The sequence below is a fragment of the Peromyscus californicus genome, unplaced genomic scaffold (assembly GCF_007827085.1).
Source record: "Peromyscus californicus insignis strain IS unplaced genomic scaffold, ASM782708v3 Scaffold_15__1_contigs__length_86483966, whole genome shotgun sequence".
In the NCBI taxonomy this organism is placed as follows: Eukaryota; Metazoa; Chordata; class Mammalia; order Rodentia; family Cricetidae; genus Peromyscus; species Peromyscus californicus.
Window position 1 is genome coordinate 61,908,507 of NW_026294447.1, and position 22,791 is coordinate 61,931,297.

General features: G+C 51.5%; 1 protein-coding gene across 1 annotated transcript; it reads right to left on the reverse strand.

Moving 5' to 3' along the window:
* Nucleotides 1-104: 104 nt before the first annotated feature.
* Nucleotides 105-11,700, reverse strand: Tmem179 (transmembrane protein 179). The gene is made up of 4 exons (XM_052739119.1): nucleotides 11,070-11,700; nucleotides 4,390-4,527; nucleotides 3,207-3,285; nucleotides 105-1,838 (listed from the first exon to the last, which is right to left on the reverse strand). Exons 1-4 carry the CDS (start codon nucleotides 11,660-11,662, stop codon nucleotides 1,659-1,661), a joined length of 990 nt encoding a protein of 329 aa, XP_052595079.1. The 5' UTR covers nucleotides 11,663-11,700; the 3' UTR covers nucleotides 105-1,658.
* Nucleotides 11,701-22,791: the final 11,091 nt, after the last annotated feature.

A 22,791-nucleotide genomic window follows, 5' to 3' on the forward strand; every position in this document is an offset into this window, starting at 1 on the left:
ATCATAAACAAACAGCTAAAGCCTAAGAGTCAGGGGGTGGGAGGTGGGACCTGCACTGGACTGGCTGGTTGGCAAAGCCACAAACAGCTCATCCACACAGCATCTCAGATGTTTCATCTTTATTTTGATATTTTGACTTGAGAATCAGACACGTGGAGGCTTAGACTCACCACTATCAGCTTTACCAGGAAGATAGAAACAAGGGTTGCCCTGAAACAAGCTGGAGAGGAGCAGGGGCATCCTGGGGACCACGCTGCATCCTCTGCCTGCCTCTTTGCCATATATCCAGAGAGGCCTCTCCTGGACAGACACCCCTGCCCATGGCTACAGCCAACAGGTCCTGCCAGAGATCCTAGGCCAGAGGCCCTTCCCCAGGAGTCCCTGGGACATTGACATCTGGGAAAGTCTAGGCATCTTTAGGTGAATGAAGACCTCTCTAGACTTGACCAGGTCCCAATCCCCAAGAGACAGCTGCCAAGGTCAGGCCCACACCTGAGGCAGATCCGAGGTACCAGGGGCCCCAGCCTGCCTCCTGTTCCTCCGGGTCCTAAGAGACTACAGCCTTAGTAGGGATGTGGGGCAGAAGATGAGGAAGGAGCCAATCCTAGGGAGACAAAAGAGGGGACTCAGGGCTAGACAGAGTTCCGTGTCCCACAGGGCTGGTGTGAGGGTCTGGAGGAGAGACCAGGTCAGGTTGGAGACCTCAGCAAGGCCACAAGCCAAAGCCCCCAGAGAAGGCTGGAGTGTCAGTCTGCCTGGCCCTGACCTCCCCAGATAGGCACCCCCTTACACAGCATCCTGACCATCCTTGCTAGCTGGCTTCAGTTCTTAGGGCCCAAGTGATCCCCCTCAAGCCCTCACAGGGAGCCTAGGCCACACCTTTATGGACCCAGCACCTTCCACCTGGGAACACACCAGCCACCGATGGTGGACAGTGAGCTGACCCAGGTCAGGATCGCCTTGCCTGGGAATGGAGGAACAGTGTTGGAGCACAACTTCAGACTAGGGCCAGGAACACTGAGTGCACTCACTGAGATCCAGATGGGCTGGGCCTCTCCCGCCATGGGGGCCCCACCCCTGGAACACAGAGAACCATGCCACCTAGAAAGCCTCAAAGGGTGGAGGGTGGGACTCTCCTGCCACAGCCAAGCAGCCCCAGATACCCTCACAGAGCAGAAGACAGAGCCCAGCCCAGGGTCCCACGTTCCTACCAGGATCCTCCACCTGCTGCTTTGGGGGAGGGGTGACATTACCTTCTAGGGGCCTTAGCTGAAGATGCTATGGGATGGAAAGAGAGCCCCTCCAGAAGGGGCAGGGACTCGGGTGTGCCGGAGTCTGTGGCGGTGCCGAGGCCGCCAACCCAGCGCCATCACCTCTGCTCTGCAGTCACACTCCCATCTACACATGGATGGGCCAATGGTCACACAGAGGCAGAGCATGGATCACACTAACCAGGCCGGGACAGGAAGCCAGAAGGCACCCCATCCCCAAGTCTCTGGTCTCTGTGCCACCACTGTCGGGCTCTCCACAGGAACACGAGCGCTCTGCTCATGGAGGGCAGAGCCAAGAGACACATGCGGACTGCGTTGGCCAGCCTGGGTGGGGCCCCAGCCACCCCTCAGGGCAGGCCTCGGGAAAGGGGGCCACCCTCACACAGCCTAGATGACAGCACTCTTCTCCCCCTGGAAGGAGGTGCGGGAGGCTGGCCTGGCCAGCAGCAGCTCCTTCTCGTGAACCAGGCTGTCCAACAGGTCTTCCTGGCGGTAGTTGTGGTAAACCTTCAGGAACGCCAGGGTGGTGATCGCCAGCCAGGCCAGCCACGAGGCCCACAGGCCAAACTGCAGAGAAGATAGAGCAGCATCAGTGGTGGTGGTGGTGGTGGTTAGTTCATTGTCCAGTGTGCTCCGTACTCACCTCCTAGCTCTAGCTCTGCAGGGAAGGGAAGGGCACACTAAGGCCAGAGGGGGTCATGCACCTGAGAGCCCATGCACACCCTCCTTTGGCTTACTCTCTGCAGTGGCTGTTAGGTCCATTGCCCACAAGAACCCAGGTTTGCGCAGAGGCTGGTGGTACTCAGTCATTTTCACCTGCACTGGTGAGGTTCCCTGAGGAGAAGCAGGACCCGGGCAATGCTCTCTTCCCACCCCGACCCACTGGGCTCTATGGAGTGCCTATAGATCAGGGAGCCCCTCCAGCCAGGGGAATAAATTGACCTTTATCTGCTGTTTCCAAACAGCTGAAGGAGAAACAATGAAATCAGCTCCAGGTCCGCACTGCATCAAACTGATTCTCATCTGAGCGTGTTTGTCCTCACACTGTGCATGCCTCTGTCTAATTGGTCCAAATTAGTTCTAAAACATCTTAAGCTAAAGTTGCGTGAAGGTCTCTCTGACCGTTTCAGCTCATCTCAGCAAAGAACTTTAGGACTTCCACGGGCTTTTATCAGTGGCAAGAATCATCTCAGTCCAGCCTTTGACAAAGCAGAGCCTCCGGAAGCCAGACTGGGGCATGGAAGGAAGCCATGAAGGGGGAAAGCCCCATGCAGCGTGGGAAAGGACAGGTGTCCATGCTCAGCCCCACCTAGGTGCCCCTAGCCTGCACCACCTGTCTGGAGCACAAATGCAGAAATCAGGGGACAGGGAAATCCTAAAGCTTTCCCCAGGGCCCTCAACGACCAATGTGTCCCAATAGTCTAAAAGTCACATGAAAGGGAGGACAGGGTGGGATCAAGATCTTCCTAGGGCAGGTCTCTCATTTCACCCTCAGACACAGCACCAGGCGGCTCAGGGGCCCTCCAGCATTCTCCGAACACTTGGAGCCAACCAGAATCCAAACCCTGTCCTGCTGGCAACCCCAGACCCTATGCCCCATTCCCTGCACCTCCTGCTCTCCCATGCCCTCCTCTTTCCTCCCACCCACTCAGCACTTCCCACCCTCTGGCTCCTGAGTTCACTCCGCGTGTCTACCCATGCCTTCTCTTGCCTGCCCCCTACAACCCCTGCTCAGAGATTCAGCTCCCCCAGCCCACCCTGAAGTGGGGGGTGGGAATCTCCTGCTGCTCCCCCAGCCTGCACCTCCCCTAATGGCCCCACCATAGCTGAATCTGGAATTTCCTTGCCTGGGATCAGGAGTCGGTTCTCTCTGTTGTGGTCCCCACCCCCATCCCCAACATGGCCACTTCTCTTCCTGCCTAGAACACCACCTACCTGGGCGATAGCAAACTGATGGTAGAAGGCAGAGTTGTCCACGTTCAGCTCCAAGTCCACGTCCTGGAACTTCTCGCAGCTAAAATAGCATGATGCCAAGTGGCTGGTGACTTGTGAGCCCCTGAGCCAAAAGGCAGCAAGCAGCTAGCTGGGGAGCAGAGAATACTTCCCCCAAACAGTGAGGGGTGTACCATGTCAACTTGACACAAGCTAGTCATCTGAGAGGAGGGAACCTCAATTGAGAAAATGTTTCCGTAAGATCAGGCTGCAGGCGGGCCTATAAGACATTTTCTTAATTAGTGATTGATGGAGGAGGGCCCAGCCCATTGTGGGTGGTGCCATCCCTGGGCTGGTGGTCCTCGGTTCTATAATAAAGCAAGCCAGTAAGCAGCATCCCTCCATGGTCTCTGCAACAGCTCCTGCCTCTAGGTCCCTGCTTTGTTTGAGTTCCTGTCCTGACTTCCTTGGATGATGAACTGTGATGTGGAAATGTAAACTGAATAAACCCTTTCCTCCCCAAGTTGCTTTGGCCATGGTGTTTCACCACAGCAATAGTGACCCTAAGACAGAGGGAACAGTCCCCAAAGGGGACTAGAAACAGATGTCTCTAGAAACTCCACTGAGAGTCAGCTTTGATCCCTCATTGGGTGGCACAATGGCTTCCAGGAAGGGGAGCTGCAAATCTTTCCAACTGGCCCTGAAGACAAGAGCCAGCCAGCCTCAGCGATCTTGTCACTGTCTGTCTGGCACTCGGGGGTCACAGGCTGCTCTGCCTAGTCCCTCAGTTCCCCAGTCTAAGATGGAAGCGATGTCCCGGAGCCACACTGCACAGTGGCCCTGCACAAGAGTCATGGGGGCACCATGAGGGCAGCCTCTTCTCACCAACCACTGCCACTGCCACACAGCGGCAACAGGAGCTGAAGCAGGCCATGTCAACCACAAAGGCCTGCATGATGCCTCCTGGCCCACAAGGCCCTTCCATGTGTGAGGCTGCAGGCTACCAGGCCAGAGAAAGAGGTGCTTGATGCTGAGCGGGCGGGTCTTAGGGACAGAGCGACAGGTGGGGGTCACAGGTGGGCAAAGCCTCAGGCTCGAATGGAATTCAGGGAGAAAAGCATCTTGGGATCCTGGTAAGAGGTGGGTCTCCTAGGGAGGTGGCTGAGAAAGCAGGGCCCAGGCTTACCTGCGGGGAATGGTGCCCTTCTCCGTGATGGTGTCACACCACATGGTGAAGCCCACACTCACGATGGTGCTGGCAATGAAGACCAGGAAGACCACAAAGGCACTGACCAGGAGGTTCAGGAAGGCGTAGAAGAAGGAGCTGCAGTGAGGCCAAGAGAGGGGTGCTAAGCGAGCCACTCAGGGTCCCACCCCCAGAAGCTCCCCTTGACACAGGACGGGGACACATTCCCAGGTCTCCTAGTGAGCACCTGGGGTCCTGATGGGAGGGAATGGGGCTCCAAGGGCCTGCTCCCTCTCCTCCACCGACTTCCCAGCAAATGGTCCGATGCTAAGCGGCTCGTCTTGTTCTCTCACAGACCCAGAGTCGGGGCCTCGACACCACTGCTGTCCTGGGAAATCAGGGCCACGCCAACAACCCAAGATCATGAGTCCCAAAGCCTAGGAGCCAGTGCACACACTGAAAACACAAGACCCCCTTCTAAGGCTACCCACTCACATAGTCACTCACAGCTATGGGTTTGTGTCCCCTCAAATACATAGCTTGAAACCCCAAACCCCAAGGCATGAGCACCAGGCCCCTAAGCCTAAGCAGAGAAGGGTACAAGAAGATGAGAAGACCCCTCCTCCCTTCCCCTCTGCTGCCTGGGGGCTGGCAGTAGCCTGACTCCAAGTCACGAGTTAACCCAGAGAAAGAGGGCATGTGGGAGGTATCACCCCACCATACTCTCCAGAGTCACCCAAACTGTGGAAGGTCCATAGCACAGAGCAGAGCAGCCAATACAGGACCCTGCCCTTTACTGCAATACCTCCAGCCTGTGGTAGGCGTGATACTAGGTGCAGGCCAGCTGTGCTTAGATTCTAAACTAAGTAACAAAATGGCCTCACAGTGGGAAACTAGCGAATGAGATGTTAAGGAGCAGCTGCTCTGACCTGACAGCCATGTGAGCTGCTGACGGGCTTGATCACTGATTCATCATTCCACAAGCCTTCTTGACCATATGCCAACCCTGTGCTGGACGTGGAGGGCCAAGGCCTAGGAACAGTGTAACCCTGACTACTCAAGATAAATAAGCTAAGAGTAACTCAGGTCACGTCACCAACTCACCACCGGTGACACCCAGCTGTCAGCAGGTGGAACCACCTGATGTCTCCCGGGATCACACGGGGCTTCCTGTGAAGGACACCCAGTCTTGGTGACTATTGGGCTGACAGCAACAAACCCCAGACATGAGCTGTGACAGGGTAGTCACAGCATCAAGGGCAGGCAAGGAGTGAATCCCTGCTGTCGCTACGCAACCCAGGCCCTGAAGATCAAGTGTCAGTGGGCAAAGACCTGTGTGGCACCCCCACTGCCTGTGAGCAGCTACGTGCACTGCCTCCTACCCTGGGCTCATTCGCTGTGCCTGTCCATGGATCCTCCTGGCACACGTGGCAGTTCTTGGCCCTGCCCACCCCACACCTACACTGGTGTTCCTTTTAGCTGCCCCCTATCCTTCCCCAAAGTCTGACCCAGGAACCACAGCAGGACCTGACGTCCACTGCTCTCGTGTGGACCAGAGCAGGGACTTGGTGCCTTCCTCTCCCAGCACGGATCAGAGCAAAGACTCAATACACTTTGCTCCAGGTGAGAACGGGGAAATGGAAGGGCGGTAGTTTCTAGGGGAAGCTTCAGGCTAGCGTGTCCCTGCAAAAAAAAAAAAAAAAAAAAAAAGGCTGACCCTTTCTCCAGGATCCCTAGGTCCCCCTGACCAGGACTAGTGACAAGGTCACTGTGGTCCTGTGATGCCTAGTTTTGTGGGAGGAGTGGTTGTTGTTGTTGTTGTTGTTGTTATTTTGTTTTTTGTTAACTTGACCCAAGCTAGGGTCGCCTGGGAAGAGGGCACCTCAGTTGAGAAAACGGCTCCACCAAATTGGCCTGTGGGCAAATCTGTGCGGCAGATTTTGATTAATGATTGATATGGGAATCTCAGCCTACTCTGGATGATGCCACCTCTGGGGAGATGGTCCTGGGTTGTATAAAAATCAGATGGAGCAAGCCATGGGTACCAGGCCAATAAGTAGTATTCTTCCATGGCCTTTGTTTCAGTTTCTGCCTCCATGTTCCTATTTCCTTCATGATGGGTGAACTAAAAGCTGTAAAATAAATAAACCTGTTCCTCTGAGCCTCACTTTCTCCCCCTGAGTTGGGTACTACGATCCCCCTCCCGTGGATCACTGTGGAAACTGGGGGAGCTTATGCAGGTGAAGCACTGTGAGCAAGCAGCCCATACACTCTGAAGTGCTCACTGGCCACCCCATGCCGTCCCAGGACAGACCTGGACTAGACTGGGCTGAGAAGGACCCATTGCCCTCCCAGACCCTCAATGAGCTCATCTGCAGCTGTACCCAGGCACAAAGTTGATATTATTGCCAGGAACTTAGGGTGTACAGAGTGGGGAACTAGATACCTAGAGACTGAAGCTGGGGTACTTCCATGCCCACCCACAAAGAGAAAAGGACACCTCAGCCGTGGAACTCTGCTTTCCAGTAGCCTGAGCAGAAGATAGCAGGTGTTCCCCCAGGGCCCACTGTGGCTGTGCTGCCCCCACCAAGAAAAATGAGGTGATCAAAGGCAGCCAGAGCCAAGCTCCCATGGGCAGAAGCAAGGACACAAGCCTGTCCATGAACAGAAATCCATCCATGGGACAGCTGAGAACTGAGGACAGCACCCCTCTTAGGGAACATCTGTCCCTCCCCCTGTTGGACAGCCTCCTGCAGTCTTCCCAAGGTCCCTGTTCATCATTAGTGTCATTGGTGCCTGACATTCCTACTTCCCAACTGTTGCCCCCCACTGGCCTTTCTGAGGGCTGAGCTGGCCACGGTGTGGGCAGTAAGGTGAGACCGACCACAACCCAGCATCACGTCCCGTCCATCTCAGCGGGCAAGGCAGAGTTCCGAGATTTCTAGATAGTGCAGGGCATGCACACCTCGCAGCATCTGGCTAGCCCATGTCCTTGATGTGAGACTAGCACAGCAGCTCTGAGACACAGGAGCTCTGAGCCCAGCTGCCAGCCCACCAAGCTGGGTCACCACCAGCCAGAAGTCTCTAGCTCTTCTCGGTTTGGTTTGGTTTTTGTTTTTTGATGTAACATGCTGGACCTTCCAGTATTTGAAGAACTTGATGTGCCCAAAGCCATACCCAGGTCCTGTTTCCTGGATTTAGAATGCCACCCTTCCCTGTCCCTGAACACACACACCAAGGACAGGCCCACACAGGACAGTGGGTGGAAAGGCACAGCGCACACAGGGTTAACCCATCTTCCTCTCTCTGCATCTCAGTGTGCCCAGCCTTGGATGTGCTGTCTCCATGGCGACAGCTATCCTGGGAAGCCCTGGGAGCAATTTGAAGGCTGAGCGACAGGTGTGAGCAGGCAGACGGGTTATGTTAAGCCAGTGCTCCCTAGTCCGTCACTCAGAGACTGCTACCAACCCCAGCTCAAAGGGCTGCTCTTGAGCAAAGCCTTAGGCACACAGCTCACCTGGGCCCTCCCATCTCCCTGAGGGACCATCACTGAAACCATAGGTGCTAGGGATCATTCACTGAAATGGTACACTACCCTCTGCAATGCTACCCTGGACCCTGCCTCTCTCCACCCCTATGCGTGAGCAGTCAGAGCCTGCTTAGCACGGCAGACATACCCTGTGTAAGGAAAGGCTGGTTCCTCTGCCAGAGCATCTGGCCCATATGCTCAGCACCGACCAAGAGAGTCCCTGAAGAGGCTACAGGGCAAAAACTCCACCTCAGAACTGACTGGGAGGTACCTTAGTGGCCTCTGGGGCTGGCACCTAATTTCAAAATCAGAGAGTGTCTGGAACATAACCAAACAAGCCCTCTAAATCCAGGGACCGGCAAGCCTTGTATCTATCCTCCACAGGCTGTATATCCAGTGGCCCTACAAGCCATTGTCTACCACATGAGCTTAATGCCTGCCCTACCTCCTTGAGTCTCCTGAGTCCCCTCCAATGACCTGCCATTACACAGTCTGACTGGTAGATGTGCTGGAATCACCACTCTCTCTCCATGGGGCACCTTACCCATTGCCAGCCTCTGCAGACCCAACCACCTCAGGGAAACTGAAGGGCTGACTCAACTCTTGGCCAGGCCGTGAGTCTATAATCATAGGTAGGGTTGGTAGTGTGGCCACAAAATGGCAAGCCTCGTGGTCCAGACGTTTTTCTGTTCCTCTCCACTGTGCGGTAACTCCAACAGCCCAGGCTCTGTGCTGGCCTGAGGACAGACTAAGACGGTGTGCTAGGTTACCTCACTGCCCTGGGTGTGGTGGGTATACACGGCCTGGGGCGGATCGCCAGAGCTGTGTGTGCCCCTAGTCCCACAAACTGGACTCTGGTGAGCACTGACAGCACAGGGGGCTGACTGCCACCTGGATTGCACAGGGGACAGGGAAGGACAGCGCCAAACAGCCACATGGCCCTTGCCAATAATGCCTGGTAGCCAAGCAGGACTGTATATGTCAGACGTCCCGGGAGAAGACAAGGCTAGACGTAGTCACGCTAGTCTATAGAAGCCTGAACAGAGGCCATGCCTGGTTAAAAACAGGTGAGTACCAAGAACTGAAGCAGAGGACAAGGGACCCCAATGGTTCCACAAGAGGGAGTGTGAACGGCCCAGACCTGGCCTCTGGTGTGGGTCAAGACCATGCTAGTTCTCTCCAAAGTGTTATGGTGTGCCACGTCACCTACAGTCCCCTAAGTCCTGCCACAGGCCTCAGCTGAGGGTGTGACTGAAGGCCACGGCACCTGCTGGAACATCAGTCAGCCTGAGGCATTCCTCACGAAGGCAAGCACAATGAAGGAGCCCTGGAGAGCTGGAAACTCCTGGCCTCACTTTTGCGTCTCTAAGATGGGCTTGCAATGGCCACTCACTGGGCAGATGTCACCTACAGTGACAAAGGAAGAAGCTGGTGGTCCCAGGTCTGCAGCCTAATTGGTACAGAACAGTCTACCCTGTGTAACCAAGATTCCAACCTGCAAGCCCGAGGGTCTTCACTTCCTCATCTCAGCCTCTGACCGTCCCACACACAGACCACACATCTGCATCCTCTCTAGAGAGCTGCCCTAGAAGATACGCACCATGAGGCTGCCTCTCTTGCAAGGAAACCCAGAAGGCCAGAGGATGCGTCTGAGCCATCAAATCATGGCCCCATCTTCCCATCAACCACTGCCATGTCTCCTGTCTCAGGGTGCCACCACCTGCTCCAATCTGCACACAGTGGGGTGACTCCCAGTTTGGTGACAAGAGCTCTCAAGTTCATCTGGACCATGAAAGACTGAGAGCCAAGGAGGGGTCCTGAAGAGGGACAGGGCTCTGTGCTCCAGCTGACATGGGCTCACCCTAGACAGAAGCCCAGCCTCACAGGCAGGAGTTTGGTCCACATCACTTGGAGGCTCCTAGGACCCTGGCTTCCAGTAGACCTTAGCATAGTGAGTTGAACTATCACCTCAAAGCCACACCCACGTCCTAACCTTGGTACCCATAGACATAGCTGCCTCAGGAGAAACAGGCAAGAGTTTATTCAAGGACAGAGGCGGAGACTGGAATGATCCAGCCCCATGCTGAGGAACACACGGAGCTGGGGCCACCAGGAGCAGACGTGTAGGAAGGACATCTGCAGACCAACTCTCACGACACTTTGATCCTAGACTCCCAGCCTCTGGTATGGTGAGAATGTAACTGTTTCAAGTTCCTTATCCGTGGTACTAGCCAGAGTCCCCTTCACCCAACCTCCTGCACCCTCACATCCATCCTCAGACACCTGTGCTCATCACCTACCTCCCTGCAAGGTGCAGGGGAGCTACTACAAACATGTGTGAGGTGGGAAGGGCTGGATCTGGGGATTCCTCTGCATGCAGGAGCACTCCAGGACCCAAGAAGCCTCAGGCAGGGACAGAGAGTGGACTCTTGGTTGCTGCTGGCTGAGGACACCAGGTGAACCACATCCCACTGACTCCAGCAGAATGACAAAGCAGGAAAGGATGGAGAAAATCTGGAAGTATTGGGACCACAAAGTAGGACCATCCTCACCCACATGCCCTACACACACACACACACACACACACACACATATTGTTCATGCCTTCAGCCAAGGCCAGAGTACCAGGTGTGAGCTTAAGGAACTCCCCAGACATCCTCTGTTATCTTTTCCCAAGATAGGGTGGCAGGAATAGAAGACTACCCCCTCTTTCCAAAGTGTGGTCTCTTCCCCCATCCACAGGAGAGGGGTGTAGGCCCAAGACTGTTGCAAGTGGTCCCAGGTTCCCAGCGAGTGTGGCCTAGCTGAGTCACAGAGCCCGGGCCTGTGGCCATGACAGTGCAACATCTGTACTCCAAGGGGTCAGGGCCGGAAAGCTGGAGTAATGCTCGCTCTAGGAACAGAAGGAGGTCATGTGGGTTGGACAGACAGCCTCATGGCCCCTGGGCCTGTGTGTAGACAAAGGGCAGTCTGCTTGGAAGTGGTGAGGCTCAGTGTTGACACTTGCAGGCCTCTGCAGCAGGAGAGGTGGAGGGACTCATGTCCGTCCGTCCCCCCCCCCCCCCCCGGGAGAGGAGGGCCTGGTAGGGTGCCACGAGGCGCATGAGTGCTGTGTCTGTCTGTGCTGGTCTGCTGAGAGGCCTCCACTTACCCCTCGTGTCCCTTGCAGAGGAAGAAGAGCGTGCGCCATGCGTGCGCAGCGGCCAGCAGCAGCGACAGGAGGCTGGCGAGCAGGCTGAAGCGGCAGGCTGCGGGCGGACCCCACTCCTGCACCGTGAAGCGCTCCCGCCCCTGCATCGTCATGTTGGCGCTCAGCCACATACCCTCGGTAAAGAGGAGGCAGCGACCGCGAAAGTCGTGGCCGTTCTCGGACAGCGGCACAACCACCACGAAGCTGAACAGAAAGGCCAGGAAGTAGCAGACACACTGCGCGAAGAGAAAATTGTTGAGCGCCATGGCGGTGCCAGGATGTGAGGAGCGGCCAGGGAGGCCGCGGGGGAACGAGACCGCGCCGGGAGCCGGGCCGCGAGTCGCCGGCGCCGCACAGGCCTGGCCCGAACCGCGTGGGAGGCTGCGCAGTGACGGCGCCCGCGGGTCTCCAGCGTTGCGCGCAGACGCGTGCGCACCGGCCGGGCGTGGGGCGCGCCTGCGGTCAGCACCGCGGACAGCTCCCGCTGCAACTCGGGTAGGCTGGCTGCGCGCCAGGCTGGACAAGGCCAGACTGCCTAGATGGAGATGTGCCATGGGAACGTGGCAAGGATACGACCATCTCTAAGTCAGCTTGGGGAGACCCGACTCTGTCAGTAAGGGTACCAGCAGTTAGTAGCTAAGGAGGAGAGGGGTGGAGCCGAATATGCAGTCCAGACTGCGGTGACTTCTTTGCCAAGGCCTTTGTGAAGAGTAGGAAGCGGGGAGGTGAAGAGTGAGTCAGGTCAATAGGAACGGAGACAGAAAGCAGGGATGGTCCAGGTGTTCCTGGCTGGAGTGGGCCTGTGAGCTGTCTGTGCTCTGAGAGCCATGCCCTCAACCCCACAGTGGGACCCTCCAGTCTGTGTTTGTAAGATAAATAATGGTTGCCCTGAGCACCTCGTTAAGACCTCTTTGCTGAGATGGAACTGCTGGTGCATTAATTAATAGAATTAATGACTTTTCTAGTTTCCCTTAAGACCAAGTAACCGTTAGTCCAATTCCCAGAATGAACAAGACCTAGAGCCCTCCTTCTGGATATAGATTACATCAGCATTTTTTTTCTTCTTGGCTGCAGGCACTAAAAAACTCTTTTTGTTTTATTGCTGAAGTAATACGTGCTTGGTTTTCACTTCAATAAGAAATATGTGTAATATAAAGATACCAAGTTCCCTCCTCTTCCCTCCACCCTGCCACACCGCCACCACTCCTGACAACGTGATGTCTGCTTATCCTGACGTTTTACACACCAGCACACACAATTTACAAAAAACCTTCACTCTATACCCGTGTCCACAGGTGATTCATTCATCCAGCAATGTGCATTAGGCATTATTCCCTGTGTGCACAAGTAACTGTGTAACATTCCATAATGTATGTGACTACGCCTCTCTGGGGGGGGGGACACTGAGTGTCTCCAGGGTTTGCTGTTTCCAGCTCTGCTGTATGACATCCTGGTGTCTGTGTTTGTGTGGCATGCAGGCAACACATGAGTCTCTAAGGAACTCTTAGAAGAGGAATAGCTGGGTCGTGAGGCATGAACCTTTGAAGTGGTGTTGGCAGGAATCACCAAACTCATCTCTGGCAGTATTGTAGTTCACATACCCACATTGCAGACCCTTCTCCCAAGCAAGGCTTTCCACTTGATTAGTTTTACATGGGAAAGACGGCTCATCGATTTGTAACTTGTCTTCTGCTTATCACTGGGAGGTCAAATATCTCCTTACACTCACTACCATTTGTTTTCCACTTCTGCACATAGAAATTTCATTTTGCAATCTCCTGAGTACATATAAGCGAGACCAGGCACAAGGTCTGCAGCAGCTACCCTTTTCTCAGAGAATTCATCCAGGGTTTCTTCCACCGTGACATCCTCCAATCCAAACCAGAGGGAAAATTTGGGAAGTTCAGCCTGCCCCAACAGGAACACATGTGGAAATCCTATCCATTCATAAATATTTAAAGGCTTTGGTCAAAATAAAAAGACCCTGGCAACTGAGAAGGAAACCGATTAAATGAGAGGGGTGATTAAATACCAGCATCCAAAGGGGCAGCTCTGACACTCAGATATGAGTTCCATTTAAACTTAAAAAAAAAAAATCAGGGCTGGTGAGATGTCCAGTAGTTAAGAGCACCGGTTGCTCTTCCAGAGGACCCAGGTTCAATTCCCAGCTCCCACTGGGATTTGGTGGAGCATAGTCAATGGTGGAGCACAGTGATCTCTGACTCCAGCTCCAGAAGATCAGGTGTCATTTTCTAGCCTCTGCAAGCACCAGACAGACATACAAGTGTTGCACAGACATAGGTGCGGACAAAAATACGTAGGCACATAAAATAAAATAATAAAATTTTAATTTTTAAAAAAATCAGAGATTCCCTTAATATTTGTATCCAGATTCTCCAGAGAGACAGAGCCAACAGGATCAACAGGGTTCACATATGCACAAATGTGTGCAATATGGTGCCAATGTGTATGCATCCTATTGCGTCAGAGACAAAGACAGAGCAGCGGTGCTATTTTAGGAATTATTTCACGTGGCTGTGAAAACTGGCAAGCTCACAATTTGCAGGGCTGTCTGTCAAACTGGGGACCAAGATGAGAGCTGATGCTTTGGTTCAAGTTCAAGGTCATTCGGATTCAGAATTCCCTCTTGCCCCAAATAGACCGGGTTTGTTCTATACGGGCCTTTAACTGATAATGAGGACCACTCACAGCATGGAGGGAAAATGGCTTTACACAATTGATTTAAATGTTAGTTTTCTCCAAAACTATTCCCACAAAAACTTCCAGAATAATGTTTAACCACATATCGGAGTGTCTTGTCCAACTAAGATAACCTATAAAATTAACCATCGTATTACTGAAATAGTTTCAATCTATAGAAACTATGGAAAACTTTACAATTCTCCTTTCTTTCTTTCTTTTTCTTTTCTTTTCTTTTTTTTTTTTTTTTTGACATAGGGTCTCTTTATGTTTCCCTACAAGGCCTAAAACTCACTATGTAGACAAGGCTGTCCTTGAACTTATAAAGATCCATCTGCCTCTGCTTTCTGAGTGCTATTATTAAAGATGTGGCACCACCACACCCAGCCCTCACAATTCATTTGTAAAGCCAATATTATGTTATTGGAAAATCGTCATCAGAACCCTGTGGGAAATAAAGTAATAGTAAATTGCATTTGCAAATCTTGATGCCGATTTGAAAAAAAAAAGTAAATTGAATTCAACTCAATGTGTTAATAAGAAAATATGGATAAGTAAAATTTATCCTACAGATACAAGAAGAGCTAAGCTGTAGGAGGTTTGTCAACAAGTAAAGAGAAGGGCCTACATATGTGTCAAGGCATATCTGAAAGCTATTGTGTACCACTGAGTATCCCTTTCCAATTCTTCAATCCTGTGTGAAAACAGAAGGAAAGGACCAGGATATGATAGTCTGTCTTTAAGACATCAAGCTTGTACCTGTCCAGAGGAAAAACAAGACAGGAATGCTCATTGTCACAGCTATTGTTGACCATTTGTTTCATGGTTCTATCTAGTGAACGGAGACAAGAAAATAAGATTCGTAGTGTATCCATGGAAACGAGTGAAATTATCTTTATTGGAAGATCATGTGACTTTACACCAAGAACTCTCAAGCTACTCTACTACAATAATTAGAATTTCCAAGAAGACTTTGTAAGATGCTTGGACACAAGACAAACATAAAAATTCAATAGCCTTTCTCTAAATGAGCGAGTGAGTTGTGTTTCCTGGGAAACAGACTGAGAGGTCACAAGCAGCAACGTGGTGGTGGTGCACAGTGCAGACCTGGTCGGAGGGATCCATTGTGAGGCAGCTGAAGCAGGCACACTCCTTCCTCTTTGGTCCTTCCCTGTCTCCAGCCCATGGTTCTGGGTTGAAGCTACTCATGTCCAGAAATGAGAAGTCACAATGTCTGCACTCAGAATCATCCTGCTCCTCCTGTATAAGGAGGATGGAGGGACAGTAGCCATGTTAGAGATGCTGCTGGGCAGGCCATCTCCATTATTCCCTGTGCTCTCTCTCATTCTGACTCTCCTCTCACACTCTAGCTCCTGGGGATACCTGAGCCCACTTTGTACCTGAGAATTGAGTGCTGCCACCATGCACCTACAGGGGGTGCCATTGGGCTTCTCAGTGGTGCAGGTGTCTGTAACACGAATCTGAAAAGATCTTATTAATAAAAACAAACCTGGAGCCAGGTTTTGGGGTGAATACTGAAAGATCAGAGAAGCAGAACAAGCCACAGCTAACCTCACCTCGCCCCTGTGTCTATCTAGTGGCTGTTCTGTTCTCTGACCCCCAGATAAGTTTATTGGGGTGCACAATATATCAACCACAGGTGTCTTTCTGTGGTGCAGCCACACAGCTCTGATAAGTAGAGGCTCTGCAGCCAGCCTGGTGGGACACAGGCTTCAGTTGGATGTTCCAAAAGCCACTGCACATCCCGTGTCTGAGCCCTCGACCCCTCCTCCCCAGTCTGGTCCATTCTGGTATTTCCACCTCCCATAGGGCAGACTCTGTTTCCCAAGCTCCTCAGAGATAGTAATATGCATTTTTTTTGTTATCACCACAAATTACGACACACTGAGTATCTTGGACAACACAGACTTATTCCCTGATACTCTGGAGGCACGGAATTGAAACTCAGGTTATGCTTCCGTTCTGGGGGTTTTAAGGGAGGATTTTCTTCACCTTTTCCAATTTCTAGATACTTGGTCCCTGACCCTCTAGTTCCATCTTCGAAGCCAGCAATGCCTGCTCAGGTCCCTCTTGGGCTCACCTCGGTGGTCCTCTACAGGTGAAAAGATGGTCTGTGCCAACATTAGGTCCAGCAGGATGTTTCCCACCCTCAAAGTCCCTAGGTTTTCGTATAGAGCCAGGCAAGTGCTCTCCTACTATACCCCACCCTTGGCCTTTCAGTGCCCTTACCTCAGTCACATCTACAGAGGCCACATACAGTTTGAATATGAAGTATCCCCAAAAGGCTCATGTATTGAAGGCTTGGTTCTAAACTGGTGGATTCAATCATTGAGAGGTGTTTGGGAACTCTGTCTTCTCAAGGCCATTGCCATTGTGGATCAGACTGATCATGACTCTTCCAAGACTGATTCTGCTAACATCCTCTCATGGAAAGTGAAGGCTCATGGGCTTGGGAGACTCAGAGTTCTCTACGCTCCCCAAGGATATGTAAGTGATTAACAATTCTTCCTCTAAGTAACCCCAATTAAACTCATGGCTTCATCAAGCTGGACTTGGGTGTAGTAGACTATTATTTTAAGGTGTGCTACTTTTGTATAGTTGCATTTGTTAACTCTGTGAAGCTGTGTTATTGTGCCTGTGTAAAACACCTGATAGTCTAATAAAGACCTGGCCAATAACAAAGCAGGAGAAAGGATAGACAGGGCTGGCAGGCAGAGAGAAGATATAGAAGGAGAAAACTGGGAGGAGGGATCTGAGATCTAGCAGCCAGAAAAGGAAGATGACTCCAGGGGCCAGCCACCCAACTTCACAGCAAGCCACGGAGTAAGAGTAAGATACACAGAGGTAAAAGAACCAGAAAAGCCCAGAGGTAAAAGGTAGTCAGAATAATTTAGTTAAGGAAAGCTGGCTAGAAACTAAGCCAAGCTAAGGTTGGGCATTCATAAGTAAGAATAAGCCTCCATGTGTGGTTTATTTGGGAGCTGGGTGGCAGACCCCCTAAAAAAGTAAAAAAGAGTAAAAACCCCCAACAACACTTGGGCAGACCACTTCTTTGGTCTATTGCTCCCTAGCATGAATAGAAATAGACTCCCCAGGAAAAGTCACAAAACACTTGGCACCCAATGGAGATGGACAGAACCAAATAAATGAATTGGAAGGAGTAGTCACACTGTCCCTGCCATGAGTGATGCAACATGTAACTGAAGCTAAGCTGTCAAGGATTAAGCATCCATGGAAAGGGATGTGACCGTCCTTTCCTATGTGGCATAGAATAACATGCTTTCCTGCTGTCATGGTAGTAGCGCTGTCCCTCCTATGGGTAATAAGACATGCCACTGAGGCTGCCCCATCTGCAGGTAGAATGTCCAAGAAGAGAAACTCTGGGGGACCCTCTTCTGTGCTTCATGGAATGGCATGCTTCCTTGATGGCCATGTGAGTGCTGGGACACTCCCTCAATGCCTAATTAACTAGAAAATGTACTGCAAGATCTGAGAGTGGCATGTATGGGACAGGATGGTAAGTAAGCAGGCTACAATGGCAGTTGCATGGTCTTGATGGACAGTAAGACACGCAACTGAGGCTCAGCAATCTGCCCAGAAAGAACTTGCCTCCATGAGGGAGGGAGACATGTGGATGGCATCCTCCACACTCACCTCTGATTCAGTAGGACAGTGGGGAAAGAGGGGGGAGAGCAAATAGAAGCAATGAAGACAAGTCTGACCTTAAATGCCAAAGAAGAGGAAATCCCCAACTGAGTACACCATTGGAGGTCTTCATAACAACCCATGCAGGAAACTTGATAATCAGGGAATACTTTGCCTGTGAACTGCATGAACCAGGAAAGACTTTTAAAGGAAAAATGAAAGAACCTGCACAAAGCTGTGGGACATGTGAATGGGAGGGATCCATCTGAGGGCTGTGGAAGCTGACAAATGGAGACAAAGGCTGCTTAGCCTGCAGCAATCCAAAGAAATCGGTCTCTGAGGAATTTATCCATACCAGCCACTGGGGGCATTTGGCCATTGCCAGCTGAGGTCCCTATGAAAGTCAGAAACTGGACTATGAGACATTAAAATGGCAACTGTCTTTTATGCCTGATTAGGTGATGGCTGTGTCTCATTGCATTTGAGAGTGTCACTCTGTCACCAGGGAGGTAGCCCTGCCAGCTGACCCGCCGGCATTGGTCCAACCCTAAATTCCCCTGCCCACAAACATCAGTCAGTTGTTTCCTAGAAACCCGATTTGGGATGGTGCTATGAAACAGGCTGTAGCATGGTGGCCTGGAGGAACAACAGTCACCAAAAACATTTGGACGGGCTGAGGGAGGCACACCATGTACAGACCTGGGTAACCGAGACCAGCCACTGCCACAGGAACAAGGTGAGGGAGTAGACTTTTGAATTCGAAATCAATCAGGGGGTGAATGTGGCTTCATCCACTGCTCTCCTCATCAGGAGCAGCCTTGGACTTGGCTGGAATCATGTTATCCAAACATCAGGAAACTGCAGCCCAGTCAGTCACGTAACTGTACCTGCTGCCCCACTCAGACCCACAATCGTATGTTCCGGTGTCTGGTGTACCCAGTGAAATCCATGAGATTTCACAAGTCATGGGACCACTTTGTAAAGTCACATGTGGGTGACCCTGCCGCACGAGACACAAAACCAAGAGCCATAAAGTAAAAGACAAAAAGATTAGGCTCTACAGAATTCTGAGCCCTCTGTGGTAAAATGGAATACGTTATGATTAGAAACAGAGGATGAACAATAGGCAGAGAGAAAACACTTACACTTGTCTGAACAGGCGGTCCCATCACTCGACTGTGCAGTGTGTTCTGCAAGTTGATAAGGGAGAGGAACGAGTGTGCATCCTGGAATACAAAAGGCGTCTGTTCTGGTTCAATTGAGACGTGCACAGAAAAGCCGCTGTGCAAGGGTGGCCCTGTCCAATCCCAGCCTGAGGAAGCTGGGGCTCTTAGGCATGGCCAGGAAGATGGTCTGGAGATAAACTGACAGTCTGGGCTGGTAGGCCTTCCCTTAACCTGACTGTGCCTCTGTGGGGGGCCACCTTGCCCGTGTAAGCTCCATTTTGTAGAGACATATGAGCACGGATGTTTATTCCATTTGTTGTAGCCAGTAATGGAAATAGCTAGACTGTTCCAGAACCAGGAGGCTGGAGAGGTTCTGGCCATCCTTAGGACAGGAATCATGCACTACTGAGCGGCAGGGAATGAGCCCAGAGGACTGTCTGTCACAAAGCTATCTAAAGTGTCAAGGTGACGGGTGCAGACATCCTCGGTTGTATATTAACACCCTTCGTGTGAATGCCTGTGTTAGTCCAGCAGTGCACAAACACCGCTGTGCTGGCTCCTCATCTCAGAACCCTGAGGAGCACCTGGTCCTCAGCACTGTGCTGAGGCTTACAGAGTTCTGCTGCTACAACGGAAGACACGGGCTGGGAATCCAGACAGCAGAAACTTAGTTTTCACAGTTCAGGACGCTGTGAAGTTCGGTGTTTAACAGCTGCCTCTGGTGAGGGCCTCCTTGCCACATGACAGTGTGGAAGAAGGATTCACATGCCATGTAATAGGATAAACACACAGAGATAGACAGAGGGACAGAAACAGGGGATAGAGACAGCGGGACAGACACATAGGCTTTTTTTTTTTTTCTAGAGAAAAATATATAAAAACTTGCTTGTACCATTTTCTCTTCCTCCTTGCCCTTGTCTCAAGGGCCTGGGGATTGCTCAAATCACCCTCTGCATTTCAGCCGGCCTGTGGCATTCCCAAACGCTTTGTTCTCTGGGCCACATTCCTGCTGGGATGCCGGCACCATCTCCAGCTTGCCCCTCCGTGTGTCTGTCCACTCTGCCCCAGCCCACCTGTGAAGGGCTTTATGTTCTGTTCTTTTAGGCTTTTTAAATTTGATTTATTCTATTTTTATTTATGTACAGCATAAGATGAGTATATGCCGCACGTATGCAGGTGCCCATAGAGGCCTGATAGAGGCGCTGGATCTGGAGTCACAGGCAGTTGTGAGTTACAAGACACGGGTTCTGAAACCCAAACTCGTCCTCTGGGGAGTGGCAGGCACTGCTTGCTGCTGAGCCATCTTTCCAGCCCCTTCTTGACTTTTGTGCCCCAAGCCCTCTCACCAGCAGAGACACCAACTGCCCCACTTCAGTCTGGGGACTGAATCACACTTGCTTTGTTCTCAGTGGCTCCATGATTCTGCTCCTGTTTCTCCTGCTGGGATCTCTGCCTTTCTTCTTCTATGTGAACTGTGCTCAGTAGCTGAGCACCACTCGGCTGAAAGTCACCCTCTCAGAGGGTGTCTATCACTGGTAAACTTGGGAGATGTTTGAACTCACTGAGAATTTGTCTGTGATAGCAAGGTTGCTCCCCCATACTTCAAATCCAAGCATGTGCATGTCAAGTGTCCTCCAAGGCTCTTTGTCTGGGGATGGCTGCCCCCTAACTCTGTGACAAGGAGTAGAGAACAATAAAACAGCCCAAGAGTCTAAACAATGTGTCTCTGAGAACAGCTAGAAGGTGAAACATCCAAAAGCAGTTGCTACTGTTTATCTTATGATATAAACTCCCCACAGGAGGAGAGAAGCCAGTTCAGCTGTGGAAAATGTATCCATGGAGAGAAAACTCAATCAAAAACTCCTGCTGATTGCCTCAACACCCCCACTTGGTTTCTGCTGGATACTGTGAGCATCCGATTTGATGACATCATCTCTGTTTGTTGCTATTTGTCCTTTTACTTGGAAGCCTGACCTGAGGGGACATGACGCTGCTTGGGACTCTATCAGGATCTCCAGCTGGCTGCCTCCACAGGGCTTCCCCAGGAGACTTCCACTGGGTGTTTTGAGTCCATAGTTTGATGTTTTTCTATCACTTGGTAGCTATCCTTTTACTTGTTATATACTTAATAAACTCACCCATTCATATCCAAAAGCTACTGTAGGTCATTCTCTGGACCATACAGAACACCCCTGAACAGATCCTGTTCACCTGACCCAAGCAGGAAGGAGAGCATCATGCACAGGCATGACCCACCACCTCCTCTGAGAAAATCTTCACGTAAATACATTCAGGTGACAGCCCATGACCACAGTGGCCCTGTACAGAAAGGCCTTTTAGGAGGCATGGGACTTGAACACAGTCAGGAAGGAGAGGTGGGGTAGGGATTGCAGAGCTGAGGGGTGTGAAAATCGGCCCAACCCACCCTCACTGGGAGGAGTTCAACTTGGCTTTAATCCCCTGAGCATGCTGCTTGACCCAGGGAGCCCCCATACCGAGTGTGGCCCTCTCCACTCAGGGGCCAGGTGGCCTCACCCATGACGGTCAGAACTCTGAGGCAGCAGAAAGGACAGGGAACTGTCTCTAGGTGAAGAACTCCTGTTACTTGGAGTGTTCCAGAGCAGAAACCTGAACCAGTGCTCCAGCTCCCTTGCTCTCAGCCAACTTGAAGATGGTACAGCTGCACCACCTACATGCGAACGCATCTCCCCGAGGCTGGGGTAAGTTCCCAGGCTATTCTACAGGGACCTGAAGGTTGTTTTTGTCTGAAGGTCCTCTGTCTTAGTTGAGGTTTCTATTGCTGTCAAGAGACACCATGACCATGGCAACTCTTATAGAGAAAGCATTTAATTGAGGTGGCTCACTTACAGTTTCAGAGGTCCAGCCCATTATCATCATGGTGGGGAGCATGGAGGCATGCAGGCAGAGGTGGTGCTGGAGGAATAGCTGAGAGTCCTACATCTTGTAGGTAACAGGAAGTTGACTGAGACATTGGGCAGTATGCTGAGCATAGGAATCCTCAGAGCCCGCCCCCACAATGACACACTTCCTCCAACAAGGTCGTACACACTCCAACAAAGCTACACGTCCTAATAGTGCCACTCCCTATGAGATTATGGGGGCCAATTACATTCAAACTGCCACAGTGTCCAACAGGTGACTGGAATGGGATGAGAAGGCTTGGCGTCTTTGTCTTCATGTCCTGCCTGTCCCTTTTCTGCCTTCAGTCAGCTCTGCATGTGGCATGGTGGTCATAGGGAAATGTTCTGTCAGAAACTATAACATGGCTCGACCCAAACTTCAAAGAAGCAAACAGCAGTGGGACTGGTGGCCCTGGGAGAGTCCCACGCTCCCGACAGGGACCTGAAGATCTGTATTAGCCATTTGCCTTCATTATTGATTGGGTCAGGAAACCCCCATGCCCAGCACGGCCCTGTCCCGGGTATGACTCTCAGCCCTGGAGTGGAGAAGCTGAACTGTGAGCAAGGCTCCCTCATCCTCATCCTCTGGGCTCTGAGCCAAGCCTTTTTGATCCAACACTGGGCTTTCCCATAGGACGGGCTTCCTCTGTGACCGAGAAAGGGGGAAGAGGGATGCAAGTTAGGAGAAGCTCTGCCCTCAAAGAAATGACTCCCCGCTCCTCTCCCTCCACCCCTCCTCTCCGTCTCCTCCTCTCCCTCCCCTTCCCTTCTTCTCTCCTTCCTCCTCCTCTTCTCATTCTCCTTTCCTTTTTCTTTCTTTTGGAGAGGTCTCCATGTATGCCAAGCTGACCTCTAACTTACAGTCCTCCTACCATGATCTCCTGAGTGTTTGGATCATGAGCCGGGACCTCACACACATCCTGCTGTACTATTGTTATTATTATTATTATCATAATCATCATTATTATTATTTAACTTCATACATGTATATAATTAATTTTGGTTACTTTTGTTCCTTTTTTTTAAAAAAAAAATCCCCAAATCTAAGGAAACAAAAATGGAACCAAAAATATTTTAAATCATAAACTATAATGCCTTGCTCTAGGACAGTCAGTTGCAAGACATCGGATCTGTGCACATGGGCAAAGAAATTGTCCCTGAAAAGTGAAAATGAGAACCTCCCCACATGTAACTGAACTGTTAATTGCTTTTTGCAAGCAATATTTATGC